This window comes from Ictalurus punctatus, chromosome 2 (assembly GCF_001660625.3).
Source record: "Ictalurus punctatus breed USDA103 chromosome 2, Coco_2.0, whole genome shotgun sequence".
Taxonomy (NCBI): domain Eukaryota; kingdom Metazoa; phylum Chordata; class Actinopteri; order Siluriformes; family Ictaluridae; genus Ictalurus; species Ictalurus punctatus.
In genome coordinates this window covers 30,721,356-30,742,356 of record NC_030417.2, presented here as the reverse complement: position 1 = coordinate 30,742,356, position 21,001 = coordinate 30,721,356, and the positions used below count along the sequence as shown (strand labels likewise).

At 37.5% G+C, this 21,001-nt stretch overlaps 1 protein-coding gene across 3 annotated transcripts; it reads left to right on the top strand.

Annotated features, from left to right (window-relative positions):
* Positions 1-1,904: 1,904 nt before the first annotated feature.
* LOC108277261 (trypsin) lies at positions 1,905-20,608 on the top strand. Of its 3 annotated transcripts, none has more exons than XM_053675440.1 (6): positions 1,905-2,073; positions 16,947-16,967; positions 18,827-18,989; positions 19,183-19,451; positions 19,843-19,985; positions 20,078-20,608. In XM_053675440.1, exons 1-6 carry the CDS (start codon positions 2,013-2,015, stop codon positions 20,342-20,344), a joined length of 924 nt encoding a protein of 307 aa, XP_053531415.1. In that variant the 5' UTR covers positions 1,905-2,012; the 3' UTR covers positions 20,345-20,608. The 3 variants fall into 3 exon arrangements, with proteins under 3 accessions (XP_053531415.1, XP_017345311.3, XP_017345342.1); XM_017489822.3 differs by lacking the exons at positions 16,947-16,967; positions 18,827-18,989; positions 19,183-19,451; positions 19,843-19,985; positions 20,078-20,608 and adding exons at positions 3,463-3,483; positions 6,438-6,600; positions 6,796-7,058; positions 7,533-7,675; positions 7,768-9,290 and having other exon boundaries at positions 1,910-2,073; XM_017489853.3 differs by lacking the exon at positions 1,905-2,073 and adding an exon at positions 15,417-15,556.
* The last annotated feature ends 393 nt before the right edge of the window (positions 20,609-21,001 follow it).

The window sequence follows — 21,001 nt, the reverse complement described above, 5'->3', positions numbered from 1 at the left end:
TGTCTGTTAAATAAAATATTCACATCACTTCACTTTTTCCACATTTTGTTATGGTACAGCCTTATTCCAAAATGGATTCAATTCATTATTTTCCTCAAAATTCTACAAACAATACCTCATAATGACAACGTGAAAGAAGTTTCTTTGAAATTTTTGCAAATTTATTAAAAATAAAAAACAAAAAATGCACATGTAAATAAGCATTCATAGCCTTTGCCATGACACTCAAAATTGAGCTCAGGTGCCTGTTTCCTGTTTCCACTGATCATCCTTGAGATGTTTCTACAACTTGATTGGAGTCCACCTGTGGTAAATTCAGTTGATTGGACATGATTTGGAAAAGCATACACCTGTCTATATAAGGTCCCACAGTTAACAATGCATGTCAGAGTACAAACCAAGCCATGAAGTCCAAGGAATTGTCTGTAGACCTCCGAGACAGGATTGTATCGAGGCACAGATCTGGGGAAGGGTACAGAAACATTTCTGCAGCACTGAAGCTCCCAATGAGCACAGTGGCCTCCATCATCATAAATGGAAGAAGTTTGGAACCACCAGGACTCTTCCTAGAGCTGGCCACCCGGCCAAACTGAGCAATCGGGGAGAAGGGCCTTAGTCAGGGAGGTGACCAAAAACCCGATGATCACTCTGACAGAACTCCAGCGTGTCTCTGTGGAGAGAGGAGAATCTTCCAGAAGAACAATCATCTCTGCAGCACTCCACCAGTCAGGCCTGTATGGTAGAGTGGCCAGACAGAAGCCACTCCTCAGTAAAAGGCACATGACAGCCCACCTGGAGTTTGCCAAAAGGCACCTGAAGGACTCTCAGACCAAATATTGAACAGAGATTGAACTCTTTGGCCTGAATGGCAAGTGTCATGTCTGGAGGAAACCAGGCACTAGTCATCACCTGGCCAATAACATCCCTACAGTGAAGCATGGTGGTGGAAGCATCATGCTGTGGGGATGTTTTTCAGCGGCAGGAAGTGGGAGACTAGTCAGGATCGAGGCCAAGATGAATGCAGCAATGTTCAGAGACATCCTTGATGAAAACCTGCTCTAGAGCGCTCTGGACCTCAAACTGGGGCAAAGCTTCATTTTTCAACAGGACGACGACCCTAAGCAAACAGCCAAGACAACAAAGGAGTGGCTACAGGACAACTCTGTGAATGTCCTTGAGTGGCCCAGCCAGAGCCCAGACTTGAACCCGATTGAACATCTCTGGAGAGATCTGAAAATGGCTGTGCACCGACGCTCCCCATCCAACCTGATGGAACTTGAGAGGTCCTGCAAAGAAGAATGGGAGAAACTGCTCAAAAATAGGTGTGCCAAGCTTGTAGCATCATACTCAAAAAGACTTGAGGCTGTAATTGATGCCAAAGGTGCTTCAACAAAGTACTGAGCAAAGGCTGTGAATACTTATGTACATGTGCTTTTTTTTGTTTTTTATTGAAAAATTATATTAATGAAAAAATATTAAATTTGCAAAGATTTCAAACAAACTTCTTTCACATTGTCTTTATGGGGTATTGTTTGTAGAATTTTGAGGAAAATAATGAATGTAATCCATTTTGGAATAAGGTGTAACATAACAAAATGTGGAAAAAGTGAAGCGCTGTGAATACTTTCCGTACCTTAATTGACTTAACACAGGAAATGTATGGTAACATGAAATGTGTGGTGTTATAGGAAACTGAGTTTGAATGCCATTAGCCTAGGTGTATGTAAATTTTTGGCCTCAACTGTATATGTTTCATTGTTTATTTGGTATATTATTCTTCAATGTTGATCTCAAATCAGTTTTTCCTCCACCTAGTAATTACAAGTTGTACAGGGACTGATTTCTAGATCAGTGTGGGAATTAACCTCTTGTGAGGAAGTATAAACAGGTGATGCAGGTTGGGCAGGTTACAGTTTATGTGTGCAGCATTGAGCACGTTTCTAACATCGTATGTAGAGACACAAGACATCAAGAGACAGAAGACTGCCTGAAACCAGAGGAGACACAAGATCATGGACATCTATTTGAGGAAAATTGTGTGTGTTCTATGTGCTCTGCTCCTTAATGCTAGAGGTTGGTGTAAAAGAATTGCTCATTCTGATGATATTTTTAATATATTACATTTAAGGCTAAACACTAAAGGAGAATAGGGTCATTTTTTTTAAACAATAGATATCAGAATTGTTATTTGGTTGCTGAGACTCTTATACGTTGTCTTTTGTATTGCAACAAAAATTAACATTTATTTATACTAAGGAGGTTTCTTCTAATTAAATATGCATAAATACGCATGCTTAATAAAGATAATCTAATACAGCTAGTCTTTTAATGTTTGTTGTTAGAATTAAAATATTTATTTTACCATGAAGATGCTCTCAGGAGAAAACTTGTTGCAGAACTGCTTGCTGCAAAGTAATTTATTCTCCATCAATTTATTTAATTTCTTTATTGTTTAATCAGGAAAAGAACATGCAGTGTTTCATGCCATTTTCAGTATAAAAACATAAAACCAACTATAGATTTATATCCTTTATTATCCTTTTAAATAGGGATAGGAATGAACATGTAAAATTTCATCAATGCAGGTCATCTACAAACACATTTTTGGTTCTGAACATAGAAAAGAATTCTCTTAAGGAAAACAGTTTAAAAAATACAACATGCATTTCCATTCTAATACAGCTTATAAGATTTATAAAGGAAATTGTGTATAGCATAATGACACTTAAAGTGACATTTATATCAGGAAACAAGCTTTTCATGATTATATCACATGATGTAATTGTGACGTTAAGAGTTTTCCCTTGGAGCTGGTGCAATAAGCACATCTTAAAGTATGTTTACTCACCGGGTCCATTGTGAACTTATGTGTGTTTTTCTCAGTATATTTGTTATTCTCTATATATCTGTATATTCACTATTATCCACTTTATATAATATGTTTTTAATATATAAATTGAAATGCAAATTTGATTGGAATTGTAATTTTACTCTAATTAAAATAATTAGTTTCACTGAAATGTTGATAATCTATTAAAATAGCTTTCAACATTTGTTTTAAATTTTCACTATTTTTTGTCAGTGACATTATAGAGTGCATTTTTTTTTTTTACACAGATTGTCCTAAGCAGTTATAAATCACACTGTTTTATTTATCATTAACTATGTTTATTGTTTTCTATTAACATCATAAAAATTCATGTGATGTTGTGTTCAAAATTATACTTTGTCTTTACTGAAGCAAGAACATCCTCGTTCTTAAGGAAGTTCAAACCTTTTCAGTCAATAATCAGTCTCACTAATACAGGGTTCTCTTGATTTTTTTTATTATGCTCCTTAAGCTGTATTTAGAAAGCAAAGGCTTTCCATACAGAAATACAGAATATGAATATACAGTGATAAAACTCTGACATTGTTTGATAGAGCATTAAACATTGTGCTTGTCTCCTCCTTTTCCATTAGGCTCACTCGCCCAGCTAGATGGTAAGTTTCAATGATGATAACTTGGTAACTTGATTCAAAACACACACACACACACACACACACACACACACACACACACACACACACACACACACACACACACACAGAGACACACACACACAGACACACACACACACACACACACGCACGGTATGTTTTACAAAAGCACATTATTTGTAGAACAAAGGTTAGACATCATAATGTGGATTCACAGGTTTGTGAGCAAATAGATGTATGACAAGGTGGTTAAACTTGAAGAAACGAGTGCATGTTTCAGTGTTTTGTCAGTGATTTTACATGCACAGCAAATTCACTAGTGTAAGTGTTTATATACTTTTATAGTGTTTATATAATTCTCAGTGACCAGTGTTAATTTAACACTCATGCCATTGTTGGTGTTTTAACTTCATGTCAGTGTTCATCTATTTAGTCTAATAGTGTTAAAGAAGAAACTCTGTGTGTGAATCATATGTACAGATTTACGAAAGGGGCCATACATTATTGTGACTACCAAAGAGGAATTTCCATACAAACATAAACAGTATGTGCAACTGTAATGATCATGCAGTTTTTCCCCGTTTGATTCTTGTATTTTCACGTTGAGGTTTGTTCCACATTATTCATTTATTTTTGCTTATGCTCAATTCTTCTTTTTCTTTCTTAACGTAGGGCACAAGTTCCCCCCACCTCCCCTCATTTTCCCCACATAGTTAATTATTTTTCAGATAAAGATTTTCCCCCATGATTTTCTTTTTCACATGTGATATTTACCCCATATGATTTATTTCCATGTTTATTATTATTATTATTATTATTATTATTATTATTATTATTACTATTATTATTTTCACATGTAAGGAACAGGTTTGATTATTCACATGGTGTTACATATTGTCATGTAAAGAAGTTTAGGACAGATGCAGGTGCAGTTAAGAGTTTTATTGAAGAGAGACAGGCAGACAAATCCAAATCCAAAGGCAAAACCGTAGCCTAGTCATTAAACAAGTGAGGGATCAGGAGGGTCCGGAGGATCAGAAGGGTTGTTTGTCGACATTTGTTGTCGACAAACAACATGAACTAGAGGAAGACAAGAATCGAGAAACATGCCAGAAACGAGATAAGGAACAAGGAAACAAAAGAACCAGGATTACAGGCTTGGTAGGTTACAAATATGCAAACAATACTTTTCCCTTAACAAAGACACACGAGGGCGTTAAATACCAAACGAAACCAAAAGTTAAACATAAACAGCTGTGATTAATGATAACACATGAGGATTATGTGCGATGTTGCAGCGTGATGGGGCATAACATGACACGTATGTTTATTTGAACTGACTTGTGCAGTTTCAGGTCATAACATCTTCACACATGAGATTATATATTACATAATCACACATCAAGTGTAGGCTATAGTATGTGAGTTTTCCCCGTAAGCATAGAGAAGCTAAGACTGGAAATTCATACTGGTGATGTTGCTGTGTAAAATCCATAAACTTAAAAAAAATTCAAAAGCAATGTGTGTTGGGATCTTAGCTCCTGGAGCAAATGAAGCATTACAAGCAAAATAATGAGTAGAGCATTTTATTAGCATGTTTGCCTCACACCTCCAGGGTTGAGGCTTCGATTCCTGCTGTGGCCCTGTGTGTGTGTTCTCCCCGTATTTCAGGGGTTTCCTCCGGGTACTCCGGTTTCCTCATATTCATTGTACATGCATGTATTTATGGGAGTTTATGAGTGTGTGCTTTCTAAAGGGAAAAACAAAGGAATACAATGTTTAGGTTCCTAATACTCAATGCCACCTCAGGGAAATAGCATCTGCAAATGTTACATAAAACTATGAGACTCACAGACAGAAAACTTGAGTGGATTAATCTAAACAGTGCATGAAGCTACATGCACCACAACCCCAACAAATGCATATCTGAAACAACTAAAGCTCATGTCTATCTAAGCAGACAATCCAACAATGACAGCACTGAAGGCCAGCTAAATCTTCAATAGAATTTAAAATGTACCTAACATGAACTTGCATGAAAATGAGAAGCGCATTTAGGCCGAACTCAAGTTATGTAAAATAATCTTTAGAGTACAGAACATAAGGCACTTACATTGTCAATTGCACACACAAAAATACAGGCTAGAAGAAGCAGGGATCACAGTTCTCTGCACGGTTCAACAAACAAGAAATAAAAGGAGAATCTGTGGGCACAGATGCCGTTGATAAGGCCTGCGAGGGTGGCCTGATTGGCCTGAGATTGAGGGAAATGAAGGGACTAAGAGGGGTCTGACACTTGCTCTGGGGATGCAGCAGGGAAACAAAGGAAAACTTCCAAACACGGTGACTATATAATAACACGGTAAAACATACAAAACACATTTAACCAGATGAAATTAGCTGAAGCAAATGTTGATAAAAGGCATAGAATAACAGTAATTATTTTGGTGAAGCAGGGTAAGTGCAACATGGTAAAACTAGAGGTGATATTTTAAAGAGAAAATGCATATACATAGCTTGTTTTTTTCTCTGGTAATCAGTGCCCATAGAATTTTTAAACACATTTATTTAAGATGTTTGTTTTAGACAATTAATGAGTTAAAACAAGAATATAAATATACAGTACACTGCCAGTATAACTTTTAATATTTTTTTACAGTAACTTCCTGGCAACTTTGTACTGTACTGTTACTGTAAATATACAGGGAGTTTTTTTTTTTTACACTGGGGCTACTTCGGAAGATCAGGAGTAACCCAAGATGATGCTTTAAAAGGTCTGATAAGATGTAATGATCACTAATATAAGTGGCCTGAAAATATTTTTTAAATAAAATGTCTTGCTCTTTATAATCCAGTGTGTACTGTGTAATGTAATAAGAGTTGTTTTTCTTAATGAACAGTAAGATTGCAGTTAGAATAAAGATGTGTGCTTCTGTGACCTCCCTCTGTTCTACCAGTGTGTGGTCGGCCTCCACTGAACACCAAGATTGTGGGTGGTGAAAATGCTGGTCCTGGGTCCTGGCCTTGGCAGGTCAGCTTTCAGACAAGTGGCAGCCATTTCTGTGGTGGCAGCCTGATCAATCAGAACTGGGTCTTATCAGCGGCTCACTGTTTCCAAAGGTATATAGGGAGCTATGATTGAGAAAATGTTGGTATTTCCATGTTTCCGTGCGTACGACATATTAAGTCTCCCATAGTGTACTGTATGCAGGTTATTACTGTTTATTGTAAATATAAAACATAAGGAGATATGGGGTAGGGAGTGACAAATTAAATGATTATATCAGTTTCAAAGACCCTTCCTTTCATTTTCAGCATTACTGCGCCTAAAATCACAATCTATCTAGGAATGGAAAACCTGATAGACCCTAATAGATCACAAAGAAGCACTAGTAACATTATCATCCACCAAGAATATAACGATGACACTTTGACCAATGACATTGCGCTGGTCCAGCTCTCCTCTTCAGTGAATTTGACTGATTATGTCATGCCGGTGTGCCTCGCAGCAAGCAGAAGTTCTTTTCCTGGTGGTACTAATGTCTGGGTCACAGGATGGGGTAAAACCAGTTCTACTAGTAAGTACTCCACACCCAGTGGACTGCATGCTAAATTTGTTTACTTCAACGATTTGGAAAAAAAAAAAAAGAAAAGAAAATAGAAGTGAATTATTCTGTATTTTGGAATATACTTGTTGAAAATCAAGCTTGGTCAACCCAGCTACCTGCTACCAAAACAAGGCACGCTTGTCAAACCAGTGATTCAATTTTGCCAGATTCAAAGTTTCCGAACATCTGTTTCTAATCATAGATAGTTACTAATCATCATAGATAGCTTTAAGAAAATAACACAAGTTAGGCAATTAGAAAATCTCAAACACTGAAAGAATAAGGAGGCTGGAAAATATCTTACCAGCTGGTAAAGATGGCTTACCTGTTTGATTAGCCTGGCCTGTGTTTTCTTTGCTGGTAGCTGTTCAGACAAAGCTGGATTATTCAGCAGGGTTCATTATGATGAACATGTTGGTAAAAGTTCTTTATGGGTCTCCACAGATCTGCTGCTCCCTCAAACCCTGCAGGAGGTGCAGGTGCCGATTGTCAGTAACAGTAAATGTAAAAACGCATTTACATCTGGTTTAGTCACGGACAATATGATGTGTGCTGGCTTAGCTCAGGAGGGAAAGGACATATGCCAGGTAAGAAATCATATTAATTCAGGGCACAGTGGTAAAACAGTTCCATGTTGTAAAAGAGCATACATGTAACTAACAGCTTTTTGTCCCTACAGGGTGATTCTGGAGGTCCACTGGTGGTCAAGTTCAATGGAACCTGGATTCAGGCTGGGATTGTGAGTTTTACCTCTGACAAAGGATGTGCTGTACCTGGTATACCCGGTGTGTACACCAGAGTGTCCAAGTACCAAGACTGGATTAACAGCAAGATCAGCAGTAATCAACCTGGATTTGTTACAGTTTCAACTGGCAATCGTGGCTCCGCCAGCCTCTTCTGTCTGTTCCTTTCTTTCTCCATCATCCCCTTCCTCCTCTCCCTATAAGGGCTGGTGAATCCATTAGGCATCATAGGCAGCCACCTAGAGCCTCACCAAATCCGATTAATAGTACCGAGCCGCATTGAACATTCCTCATATTTTTTCCTACCTCAGCAAAGTTTGTTTGGTCAAATTGGTTTGTTGGTTCCCCCTAGTGCCAATGTAAATTAGCGGCAGTGTGTGCAAGGCTGTATTATGTGCAATAGGACACTCATCAGTGGTGTCCATCCATCCATCCATCCATCTTCAACCGCTTACTCCTTTTCAGGGTCGCGGGGGAACCTGGAGCCTATCCCACGAAGCATCGGGCACAAGGTGGGGTACACCCTGGACAGGGCGCCAGTCCACGCAGGGCACAATCACATTCCCACACACACGCTCACACACACATTCATACACTACAGACACTTTAGACGTGCAAATCAGCCTACCATGCATGTCTTTGGTCTGGGGGAGGAAACCGGAGCACCCGGCGGAAACCCCCGCAGCGCAGGGAGAACAAGCAAACTCCGCAAACACATGGCCCCGGCGGGAATCGAACCCCGGACCCTGGAGGTGTGTGGCAAACGTGCTAATTAAAAAGTACATCATTCATATCAGTCATCATCATTGGTGTGTCTGTGTGACTGTGAAGTGTGTGTGAGTGTCAGTGATGATAATTTAGTTTTTTTTACAGCATTATGGATGATAATGATCATGGAATAATAATGCTGCTGACGTATTAACGACAGCAGCAATACAGATTGTTAGTTGAGATGCAAAATGAAGCAATAAAAACCATCGGGAGCCAAATTTTTAAAAAAAGAAAAAAGAAGAAGAGGCAAAGCATTAAAAAAAAAACGAAAGTAAGCTTGTTATAATTTCTATATCATTTATTCTTTTTGTGGTGTTAAATTATTTAGATAATGGATTTACAATGAAGCCCAGGATTAGTTGACTTCTGTCAACTTCTTATTTAAAAAATCTTAGCACTTGCTTTGTACTGAGTATATAATAAGGTAAATTTGTGTTTATTTTCTTTTTTTGTGGTTATGCCTGTCCACAATGGCTATTTATTTTTTGTGTGTGGGTGGGTGGACGGGTTGGTGAGCTAACATTACTGAAGTGAGCTAACATTACTGTACTCTAGCTGTTTCATCTGTCAGAAGAACAACAATTAGCTTTTTTCTCTAGCTTTTACTTACGTGGAGAACTGCTTTTTCTTAGCGTGTTCAATACTTTTTTCCTGTGTCATTCCACTTCATTACACATAACTTCATTTATAGACTTCAGTGTTGTGGATTCTTTAGATTTCTGGATTTCTTGAGTTAATACTGATGTCTGGTGAAAATTTCATGTGAATAACCTCACTGCAAATATATTTGCTGAAAAAAATGTTGACGCGTCCAATACTTATTTATCCCCACTGTGTATTCCTGTCACTTGTCATTCTACTTACCTGCTTAGTCTAAACTTCATTACTATTGCACTATTACTTCTGGTTAGATGCTAAACTGCATTTCGTTGTACTTGTAATCTGTACAATGACAATAAGGTTTAATCTAATCTAATCAGTTAAAAAAAAACTCTCCTATGGGGCACTAGTTCTATGTCAATGTGGCAAACCTCTCATGAGGACGTGTAAGTAGGTGACTCGGGCAGGGGAGATAACAGATTACATATGCTAGGAATGCGAGAAGAAATTTGTAGACCCAGGACATCAAGTCAGAGGAGACACAAGATCATGGAGATTTTTTTGTGGTAAGTTGTGTGTGTTGTATGTGCTCTACTCCTAAATGCTCCAGGTAGGTGCAAATAAAACTCTGATAAAGTTATCATTCGATCGATCATACATTCAATTATACTTTCTCATAATTATATTTAATACAACTAAGGATCAGCTTAATTGAAACCTCAATATTTGTAGTACTTTGTAGTCACTATGTAAGGGACGAAGGCATTTCTTTACTTATAGTGCATATCTTATCTTCTATGAAGTGGTGTGTTGTTGATCTTTACTGCCAAGTTCCCAGGGAATCTTCTTAGTGAGAAATTTGCGATCTTACAATAGACAACCACATTAAGGTTCCCCATCTTAAAATAAACTCAGCCAGCATGAAGCAACTCAGATAAGACAATACACCTTTAGTTATTGTACTTTTGGGGAAAGATGTGTAAAGCAGTGTAACCTCAGTGGTACCACATATGTACAGTAAAGGTTTTCTGCTGAGCACTCAGTTCTTGTTTCACCCTTGGTAAAGTAAAAAAATGTTCGTAAAAATGTCTTTGTGGTTAATTAGCTTAATCTCTCACTGACAACATGACAGAAATGTAACTTCAAAATGGAATAAATTTATTCTATGGAAATAAATAACCCCATCAAAACTTCTTCTTTTTTTTAACAAAACCATATTTATCACAATTACAGTTACACTTTAAGTTCTTTGCACGACCTCCTTTTAACAACATAGAATCTTCTTTAATACTTGATTTAGATTGGAAAATACAGAGCAAGGGACCTGAGACCACTTCAGAGCACCCTGCAGTTTTTCAATGGGCTTTAGGACAGTGGACTGGGATGACTGTCTGTGGCCATGGCTTGATTCTGTCGCCACTGAACCATTTTTATGTGAATTTTGATGTATGTTTTGGATTCATGTCCTGCTGGAAGAGTAAGACAGACTTTTATATACTAGCAGTTTCCCTATGTATGTATGGTTGCATGTATACACTCACTGTCCACTTTTTTAGGAACACCTGTACACCTATACATTCATCTAATTAGTTATCTAACCAGCCAATCATGTAGGCCAATCATGTAATCATCAGGCAGCAGCACAATGCGAGAAAATCATGCATATGCAAATCCAGAGCTTCAGGTTCACATCAAACATCAAAATGAAGAAAAATTGTGATCTCTGTGACTTGGATCGTGGCATGGATGTTGGTTCCAGAAGGGTTAGTTTGAGAATTTTAGAAACTGCTTACCTCCTGGTACTGTTACACAAAACAGTCTCTAGAGTTTATGCAGAATGGTGTAAAAAACAAAACACAATGATTCAGCGACAGTTCGGTGGGTGGAAACGCCTTGAGAGGAAAATGGCTAGATTGGTTCAAGCTGACTGGAAGGATATAGCAACTCAAATAATCCCTCTTTACAACCATGATGAGCAGAAAAGCATATTAGCATGCACAAAACATCAAACCTTGAGGTGGATGGGTTGCAGCAGCAGAAGATCACATTGGGTTCCACTCTTGTCAGCTAAGAACAGAAATCTGAGGCTAACATGGGGACAGGCTCACAGAAACTGGACAGTTGAAGATTTGTTGTTTTTTTTTTAATCACATTATCTTTTTCCAGTGCTAATTTGTTATTCAAAACCTATCATTTTAGTTCCTGTGCACATGTTAAGACCAATCATGAACTTGTCCAATGGAGCTGAGGTTGAGGAACTGTCAGAGCCAATTCTCAGACCATGCTTACTTTTTTTTTTTTTTTAATCTCTGAGGTTTTGTCCAGTGTTTCCAGGAGTAAGAGGTAGGGTTCATAATTCATAAAAAATACACATATTAGTACTCCATTACACCCCAATGTGCAGATGAGTAAAATGGAAATTTTGGGGGGGAATTTTGTGAGGTGTGAGCTCATTGAGATCCCAGACAGTTTGTCCCAGACAACTATGTCTAAAATGTAACATTTATTAAGGCATAAAATTAGAATTTAGAATAATGCTATAATTAAGTATGAAGATGTAAAGTTAAATTAGCTAGTTCCAAATTCATTGTGAATTATATTATATTACTTTGGTTATTATAACATACTTTACATTAACTGGCATAATTTTCCAGTGTTGATGTTGAAAACTTGACACCAGAGAACGTCTGGGTTATGCATGTAACCCAGTTCCCTGAGAAGGGAACGAGACATTGCGTTAGCTGAATGCTGTGGGAAGTGCCTTCAGCGTTCAGCTAATGCAACATGGAGTTCCCTTTGAAAGGGAACTGAGTGAATCCCCACACTGAAAAACTCCACTCAGACAAAAACCTGAGCTCAATATTGAGCAGTGAATGGGGGGGCAATGCTTCCTGCTGGGCTACCCTTTATAAAGATATTTAAATTAAAAGCTATGGATATCAAGTATGTTTGTAGATTTGCCCAATATACTATAGCGTTACATTTTATTTTGAATAAAATGTTTAAATAAAATGACAGATTATTCCAATGCAATTTTGTGTTACTCATGCTTTTTCTTTTTTTTTATTCATTCACTCTTAATTTCAAACTTAAATTCAATGGGAATAGGGTTAGGATCACACAGGATGAACTTGAAATGAATTTGTAGTTTGCAATCTAATATATGAACATTTTAAATCTGAAACTGAAACTCATGCTTAAGCGTGTGAGTTCCATCAAAGTAAACTTGCAGAGCGCTCCTCATTGTGCCCATTATGTGCCCTACAATAGTATTTCGACCTCCAGGGTTTCTTGTCAATCAGAAACCAGTGCTAACCCAGCAAAAACCCATTTCAGGTAAAAATGTCTGATTTATTGCAAATGTGGTGTCATGCACGATTTTGTGATTTTGTTGTTGAAGTTTTGTTTTTGTTGTTTTGTTGAAGTTCTTAGCATGTGTGTGCACAAGAAGGTATCCAGGTTATTCTCACCACTCTTAGAGGTTAGCAGGGGTGAAATAGAAGCAGATATGCTCAGAGATTAAATCAGAGGAAATCATAAATACATTTTAAAAAACATGTTTAATTCCATACACACAAATCCAATTATTTAACCAAATAACTGTTTTACTGCCACATTTCTGGTTGTGACTCACTTGACCTTTAGAATGGTTGAGGCAATAGTAATTTATTGATGGTATTTTGCTTATAATTAATTACGTTATTATGCACTGAAGGAATTGTGTACGTAAAATGTTAACATTGCCTGTTATGGCTATAATATTTATAGTAAATTACATTCTGGATGTATTCAAGATGTTACAAGTGAACTCAAGTATTAAGTTGTATGCCAGATGCCTTTCCTGAAACAACCCTCCCCATTTTCTAGGCTTCTGGGACCGGCACTGGCTAGTGCAATGCTCCAGTGCCTGGGGGTGGTGCCCTGACATGGAATTGATCCCGGGCCATGGTAATGCGAGCACTGCATGCCAGCCACTAGTCCACCAGGAAATCCAAGCAATGACAACAAATACCATACTTAAATTAGACTTTATTTAAAAAAAACAAAATGTGTGTTGTCTGTGTGCTTTTCTTACTATTTTACCACTCTGACAGAGTTTCTTACACTGATTGTATTCTTAGTGCATGACCTAATGAGCCAGTAGCACTTCTGTAGGTCGCTCTGGAAAAGGGCATCTGCCAAATGTCATAAATGTAAAATACTGCTTAAGGTGTATGTAATTTTTTCTCCCACTGAAAATCTGATATAGTAAATACAAGCTGAAATAAACCTGTCTGTTAAATAAAATAGATACAGTGCATCCGGAAAATATTCACATCACTTCACTTTTTCCACATTTTGTTATGGTACAGCCTTATTCCAAAATGGATTAAATTCATTATTTTCCTCAAAATTCTACAAACAATACCTCATAATGACAACGTGAAAGAAGTTTCTTTGAAATTTTTGCAAATTTATTAAAAAGAAAAAACAAAAAAAGCACATGTACATAAGTATTCACAGCCTTTGCCATGACACTCAAAATTGAGCTCAGGTGCATCCTGTTTCCACTGATCATCCTTGAGATGTTTCTACAACTTGATTGGAGTCCACCTGTGGTAAATTCAGTTGATTGGACATGATTTGGAAAGGCACACACCTGTCTCTGTAAGGTCCCACAATTAACAATACATGTCAGAGTACAAACCAAGCCATGAAGTCCAAGGAATTGTCTGTAGACCTCCGAGACAGAATTGTATCGAGGCACAGATCTGGGGAAGGGTACAGAAACATTTCTGCAGCATTGAAGCTCCCAATGAGCACAGTGGCCTCCATCATCATAAATGGAAGAAGTTTGGAACCACCAGGACTCTTCCAAGAGCTGGCCACCCGGCCAAACTGAGTGATTGGGGGAGAAGGGCCTTAGTCAGGGAGGTGACCAAAAACCCGATGATCACTCTGACAGAGCTCCAGCCTGTCTCTGTGGAAAGAGGAGAACCTTGCAGAAGAACAATCATCTCTGCAGCACTCCACCAGTCAGGCCTGTATGGTAGAGTGGCCAGACAGAAGCCACTCCTCAGTAAAAGGCACATGACAACCCGCCTGGAGTTTGCCAAAAGGCACCTGAAGGACTCTCAGACCAAAGATTGAACAGAGATTGAACTCTTTGGCCTGAATGGCAAGCATCATTTCTGGAGGAAACCAGGCACTAGTCATCACCTGGCCAATAACATCCCTACAGTGAAGCATGGTGGTGGCAGCATCATGCTGTGGGGATGTTTTTCAGCGGCAGGAACTGGGAGACTAGTCAGGATCGAGGCCAAGATGAATGCAGCAATGTACAGAGACATCCTTGATGAAAACCTGCTCCAGAGCGCTCTGGACCTCAGACTGGGGCAAAGCTTAATTTTTCAACAGGACAACGATCCTAAGCAAACAGCCAAGACAACAAAGGAGTGGCTACAGGACAACTCTGTGAGTGTCCTTGAGTGGCCCAGCCAGAGCCCAGACTTGAACCTGACTGAACATCTCTGGAGAGATCTGAAAATAGCTGTGCACCGACGCTCCCCATCCAACCTGATGGAGCTTGAGAGGTCATGCAAAGAAGAATGGGAGAAACTGCCCAAAAATACATGTGCCAAGCTTGTAGCATCATACTCAAAAAGACTTGAGGCTGTAATTGATGCCAAAGGTGCTTCAACAAATTACTGAGCAAAGGCTGTGAATACTTATGTACATGTGCTTTTTTTTGTTTTTTATTTTTAATAAATTTGCAAAGATTTCAAACAAACTTCTTTCACGTTGTCATTATGGGGTATTATTTGTAGAATTTTGAGGAAAATAACGAATTTAATCCATTTTGGAATAAGGTGTAACATAACAAAATGTGGAAAAAGTGAAGCACTGTGAATACTTTCCGGATGCACTGTACCTTAATTGACTTAACACAGGAAATGTATGGTAACATGAAATGTGTGGTGTTATAGGAAATTGAGTTTGAATGCCATCAGCCTAGGTGTATGTAAACTTTTGGCCTCAACTGTATATGTCTCATTGTTTGTTTGGTATATTATTCTTCAATGTTGATCTCAAATCAGTTTTTCCTCCACCTAGTAATTACAAGTTGTACAGGGACTAATTTCTAGATCAGTGTGGGAATTAACCTCTTGTGAGGAAGTATAAACAGGTGATGCAGGTTGGGCAGGTTACAGTTTATGTGTGCTTTGAATACAGCATTGAGGACGTTTCTAACATCGTATGTAGAGACACAAGACATCAAGAAGACTGCCTGAAACCAGAGGAGACACAAGATCATGGATATCTATTTGAGGAAAATTGTGTGTGTTCTATGTGCTCTATTCTTTAATGCTAGAGGTAGGTGTAAAAGAATTGCTCATTCTGATTATATTTTTAATATATTACATTAAAACACTAAAGAAGAATAGGGTTTTTTTTTTTAAAACAAAACAAAAAACAATAGATATCAGAATTGTTATTTGGTTGCTGAGACTCTTATACGTTTTCTTTTGGATTGCAACAAAAATCAACATTTATTTATTCTAAGGAGGTTTCTTCTAATTAAATATGCATAAATACGCATGCTTAATAAAGATAATCTAATACAGCTAGTCTTTTGATGTTTGTTGTTAGAATTAAAATATTTATTTTACCATGAAGATGCTCTCAGGAGAAAACTTGTTACAGAACTGCTTGCTGCAAAGTAATTTATTTTCCATCAATTTATTTAATTTCTTTATTGTTTAATCAGGAAAAGAACATGCAGTGTTCCATGCCATTTTCAGTATAAAAACATAAAATCAACTATAGATTTATATCCTTTATTATCCTTTTAAATAGGGATAGGAATGAACATGTAAAATTTCATCAATGCAGGTCATCTACAAACAGATTTTTGGTTCTGAACATAGAAAAGAATTCTCTTAAGGAAAACAGTTTTAAAAATACAACATGCATTTCCATTCTAATACAGCTTATAAGGTTTATAAAGGAAATTGTGTATAGCATAATGACACTTAAAGTGATATTTATATCAGGAAACAAGCTATTCATGGATATACAGTATCACATGATATGATTTTGTCTTGGATCTGTTAGGATAAGCACATCTTAAAGTATGTTTACTCGCCATTGTGAACTGATGTGTGTTTTTCTCAGTAAATTTGTTATTATCTATATATCTGTATATTCACTATTATCCAATTTCTATAATATGTTTTTAAAATATAAATTGAAAGGCAAATTTGAGTGGAATTGTAATTTTACTCTAATTAAAATAATTTGTTTCACTGAAATGTTGATAATCTATTAAAAAGCTTTCAACATTTGTTTTAAATTTACACTATTTTTTGTCAGTGACATAGAGTGCATTATATTTTTTTACACAGATTGTGCTAAGGAGTTATAAATCATATTGGTTTATTTACGGTCATAATGTATGTTTATTGTTTTCTATTAACATATATATCTATTATACTCAGACATGTTATTGTCATGGCTGAAGCAAGAACATCCTCATTCTTAAGAAAGTTCAAACCTTTGCAGTTAATTATCAGTCTCACTAATACAGGGTTCCATTGATTTTTTTTTTTAAATTATAATCTGCATATTGTCTGCTCCTTATGCTGTATTTAGAAAGCAAAATTTTTCATACAGAAATACAGAATATGAATATACACTGGTGAAACTCTCTGGCATTGTTTGATAGAGCATTAAACATTGTGCTTGTCTCTTCCTTTTCCATTAGGTTCACTCGCCCAGCTAGATGGTAAGTTTCAATGATGATAACTTGGTAGCTTGATTCAAAACACACACACACACACACACACGGCATGTTTTTAAAATAATGGTGACATAAGCATATAATTTTTAGGACATAGGTTAGACACAACAAAGTGGATTTACCGGTTTGTGAGCAAACAGATTCATGACAAGGTGCTTAAACTTGAAGTTCATTTCATGAAGAAACGAGTGCATGTTTCAGTGTTTTGTCAGTGATTTTACATGCACAGCAAATTCACTAGTGTAAGTGTTTATATACTTTTATAGTGTTTATATAATTCTCAGTGACCAGTGTTAATTTAACACTCATGCCATTGTTGGTGTTTTAACTCCATGTCAGTGTTCATCTATTTAGTCTAATAGTGTTAAAGAAGAAACTCTGTGTGTGAATCATATGTACAGATTTACGAAAGGGGCCATACATTATTGTGACTACCAAAGAGGAATTTCCATACAAACATAAACAGTATGTGCAACTGTAATGATCATGCAGTTTTTCCCCGTTTGATTCTTGTATTTTCACATTGAGGTTTGTTTCACATAGTTCCCCCCCACCTCCCGTCCCCTCCCCTCATTTTCCTCACAATGTCATTATTTTTCGGATAAAGATTTTCCCCACATGATTTCTTTTTCACATGCAATTTTTACCCCATATGATTTATTTTTCACGTTCATTATTATTATTATTATTATTATTATTATTATTATTATTATTATTATTATTATTATTATTATTTTCACATGTAGTGAACATGTTTAATTATTCACATGGTGTTACATATTGTCATTGTCACGATTTCTCCTCGAGTCAGCACTGCAGTATTGCAGCGTGCTCGGAAAACCGAAGCACAAGCTCATTGTGCAAGCCCGTTTCACGAGTTTGAAATGCAAGCCCGATGCGCGAGAGCTTAGCGGACGCACCCTTTTTGGTCTTCTATGGCACTGACTTTGTTTACTTTGGACACATGCTTTTGTTATGGTTATGTTCTGTCTCCGCCCCTGTTTTGTCATTGGTTGTTTCCCAAATGTGTGCCATCATTGGTTTCAACTGTCCTGTGTTTAACCCATGATTACGTTTGTCATTTAAACCACTCGTGTCTCGTAGCACATTGCGTAGTATTGAGATTATCTCTCTACCAAGCAGTTGTTCTTTGTTTCTCGTTTCTCGTTTCTTGTTTTGATTCTAGCCTCACCCTGTTTATGCCTGTTTGTATATTACCTGACCTTTGGCATGTTATTAGACCACGCTTTGGATTACCATTTTGGATTTGTCTGCCTATCTCTCTACTAAACATCTTTTACTGCACTTGCATCTGTCCTAAGCCTCCCTTACATGGATACGTGACAGTCATATAATGAGGTTTAGGACTGATGCAAGTGCAGTTAAGAGTTTTATTGAAGAGAGATAGGCAGACAAATCCAAAGGCAAAACAGTAGTCATTAAACAAGCAAGGGGTCAGGAGATCGACAAAGAACATGAATTAGAGAAAGACAAGAATCGAGAAATGTGCTAGAAACAAGACAAGAAACCATGAAACAAAAGAGCCAGGATTAAAGGCTTGGTAGGTTACGAATACGCAAACGATACTTCGCCCCTAACAATGAGGGGGTTAAATATCAAACGAAACCAAAGGTTAAACATAAACAGCTATGAGTAATGATAACACGTGAGCGAAACTAACCACTAATATCAGTGGCCTGAAAATATTTTTTTAATAAAATGTCTTGCTCTTTATAATCCAGTGTGTACTGTGTAATGTAATAATAGTTGTTCTTCTTAATGAACAGTAAGATTGCAGTTAGAATAAAGATGTGTGCTTCTGTGACCTCCCTCTGTTCTACCAGTGTGTGGTCGGCCTCCACTGAACACCAAGATTGTGGGTGGTGAAAATGCTGGTCCTGGGTCCTGGCCTTGGCAGGTCAGCTTTCAGACAAGTGGCAGCCATTTCTGTGGTGGCAGCCTGATCAATCAGAACTGGGTCTTATCAGCGGCTCACTGTTTCCAAAGGTATATATGGAGTTATGATTGAGAAAATGTTGGTATTTCCATGCTACCATGCGTACAACATATAAAGTGTCCCATAGTGTACTGTAAGTAGGTTGTTACTGTTTATTGTAAATATAAAATATAAGGAAATATGGGGTAGGGAGTGACAAATTAAATGATTATATGTCTCAAAGCCTCTTCCTTTCATTTTCAGTATTACTGCGCCTAAAATCACAATCTATCTAGGAATGGAAAATCTGAATGGGTCCAACCCTAATAGATCAGAAAGAAGCACTAATAACATTATCATCCACCAAGATTTTAACCATGCCACATTGAACAATGACATTGCGCTGGTCCAGCTCTCCTCTTCAGTGAATTTGACTGATTATGTCATGCCGGTGTGCCTCGCAGCAAGCAACAGTTATTTTCCTGGTGGTACTAATGTCTGGGTCACAGGATGGGGTAAAACCAGTTCTACTAGTAAGTACTCCACACCCAGACGACTGGAATATACTTGTTGAAAATCAAGCTTGGTCAACCCAGCTACCAGCTACCAAAACAAGGCACGCTTGTCAAACCAGTAGAGCAACTTTGATTCAAAGTTTCCGAACATCTGTTTCTAATCATAGATAGTTACTAATCATCATAGATAGCTTTAAGAAAATAACACAAGTTAGGCAATTAGAAAATATCAAACACTGAAATAATAGTGAGGCTGGAAAATATCTTACCAGCTGGCAAATATGGCTTACCAATTTTATTACTCTGGCCTGTGTTTTCGTTGCTGGAGGCAGGTCAGACCAAGCTGGATTATTCAGCAGGGTTCATTATAATGAGCATGTTGGTAAAAGTTCATCATGAGTCTCCACAGATCTGCTGCTCCCTCAAACCCTGCAAGAGGTGCAGGTGCCGATTGTCAGTAACAGTAACTGTACAAACGATTATAGACCTATTTCCATCACAGACAATATGATGTGTGCTGGCTTAATTCAGGGGGGAAAGGGCTCATGCCAGGTAAGAAATCATATTAATTCAGGGCACAGTGGTAAAAGAGTGCCATGTGGTAAAAGAGCATACATGTAACTAACAGCTTTTTGTCCCTACAGGGTGATTCTGGAGGTCCACTGGTGGTCAAGCTCAATGGAACCTGGATTCAGGCTGGGATTGTGAGTTTTGGCACTAACCAAGGATGTGCTGTACCTGGTATACCCGGTGTGTACACCAGAGTGTCCAAGTACCAAGACTGGATTAACAGCAAGATCAGCAGTAATCAACCTGGATTTGTTACAGTCTCAACTGGCAATCGTGGCTCCCCCAACCTCTTCTGTCTGTTCCTTTCTTTCTCCATCATCCCCTTCTTCCTCTCCCTATAAGGGCTGGTCAATCCATTAGGCGTCATAGGCAGCCACCTAGAGACTCACCAAATCCGATTAACAGTACCGAGCCGCATTGAACATTCCTCATATTTTTTCTTACCTCAGAAAAGTTTGTTTGGTCAAATTGGTTTGTTGGCGCCCCCTAGTGCCAATGTAAATTAGCGGCAGTGTGTACAAGGTTGTAATATGTGCAGTAGGACACCCATCAGCGTTGTATTTTATTTTATTTATTTTTAAAATAAAATTAAAAAGTACATCATACATATCAGTCATCATCATTGGTGTGTCTGTGTGACTGTGAAGTGTGTGTGAGTGTTAGTGATGATGAGTTAGTTTTTTTTTAAGGCATTATGGATGATAATGATCATGGAATAAAAATGCTGCTGACGTATTAACGACAGTGGCAATCAAGATTGTTAGTTGAGATGCAGAATAAAGCAATAAAAACCACTGGGAGCCAATTTTTTTTTTTTAAAGAAAAAAGAAGAAGAGGCACAGCGTAAAAAAAACGAAAGTAAGCTTGTTATAATTTCTATATCATTTATTCTTTTTGTGGTGTTAAATTATTTAGATAATGGATTTACAATGAAGCCCAGGATTAGTTGACTTCTGTCAACTTCTTATTTAAAAAATCTTAGCATTTGCTTTGTATTG

Excerpts from the sequence above, each read along its gene's own strand:
- LOC108277261 (XM_053675440.1), top strand. The coding sequence starts at position 2,013 with ATGGACATCTATTTGAGGAAAATTGTGTGTGTTCTATGTGCTCTGCTC. Across the intron at positions 18,990-19,182 it reads GCGGCTCACTGTTTCCAAAG|TATTACTGCGCCTAAAATCA; the intron begins GTATATATGGAG and ends TTTCATTTTCAG. Across the intron at positions 19,986-20,077 it reads GGGGAAAGGGCTCATGCCAG|GGTGATTCTGGAGGTCCACT; the intron begins GTAAGAAATCAT and ends TTGTCCCTACAG.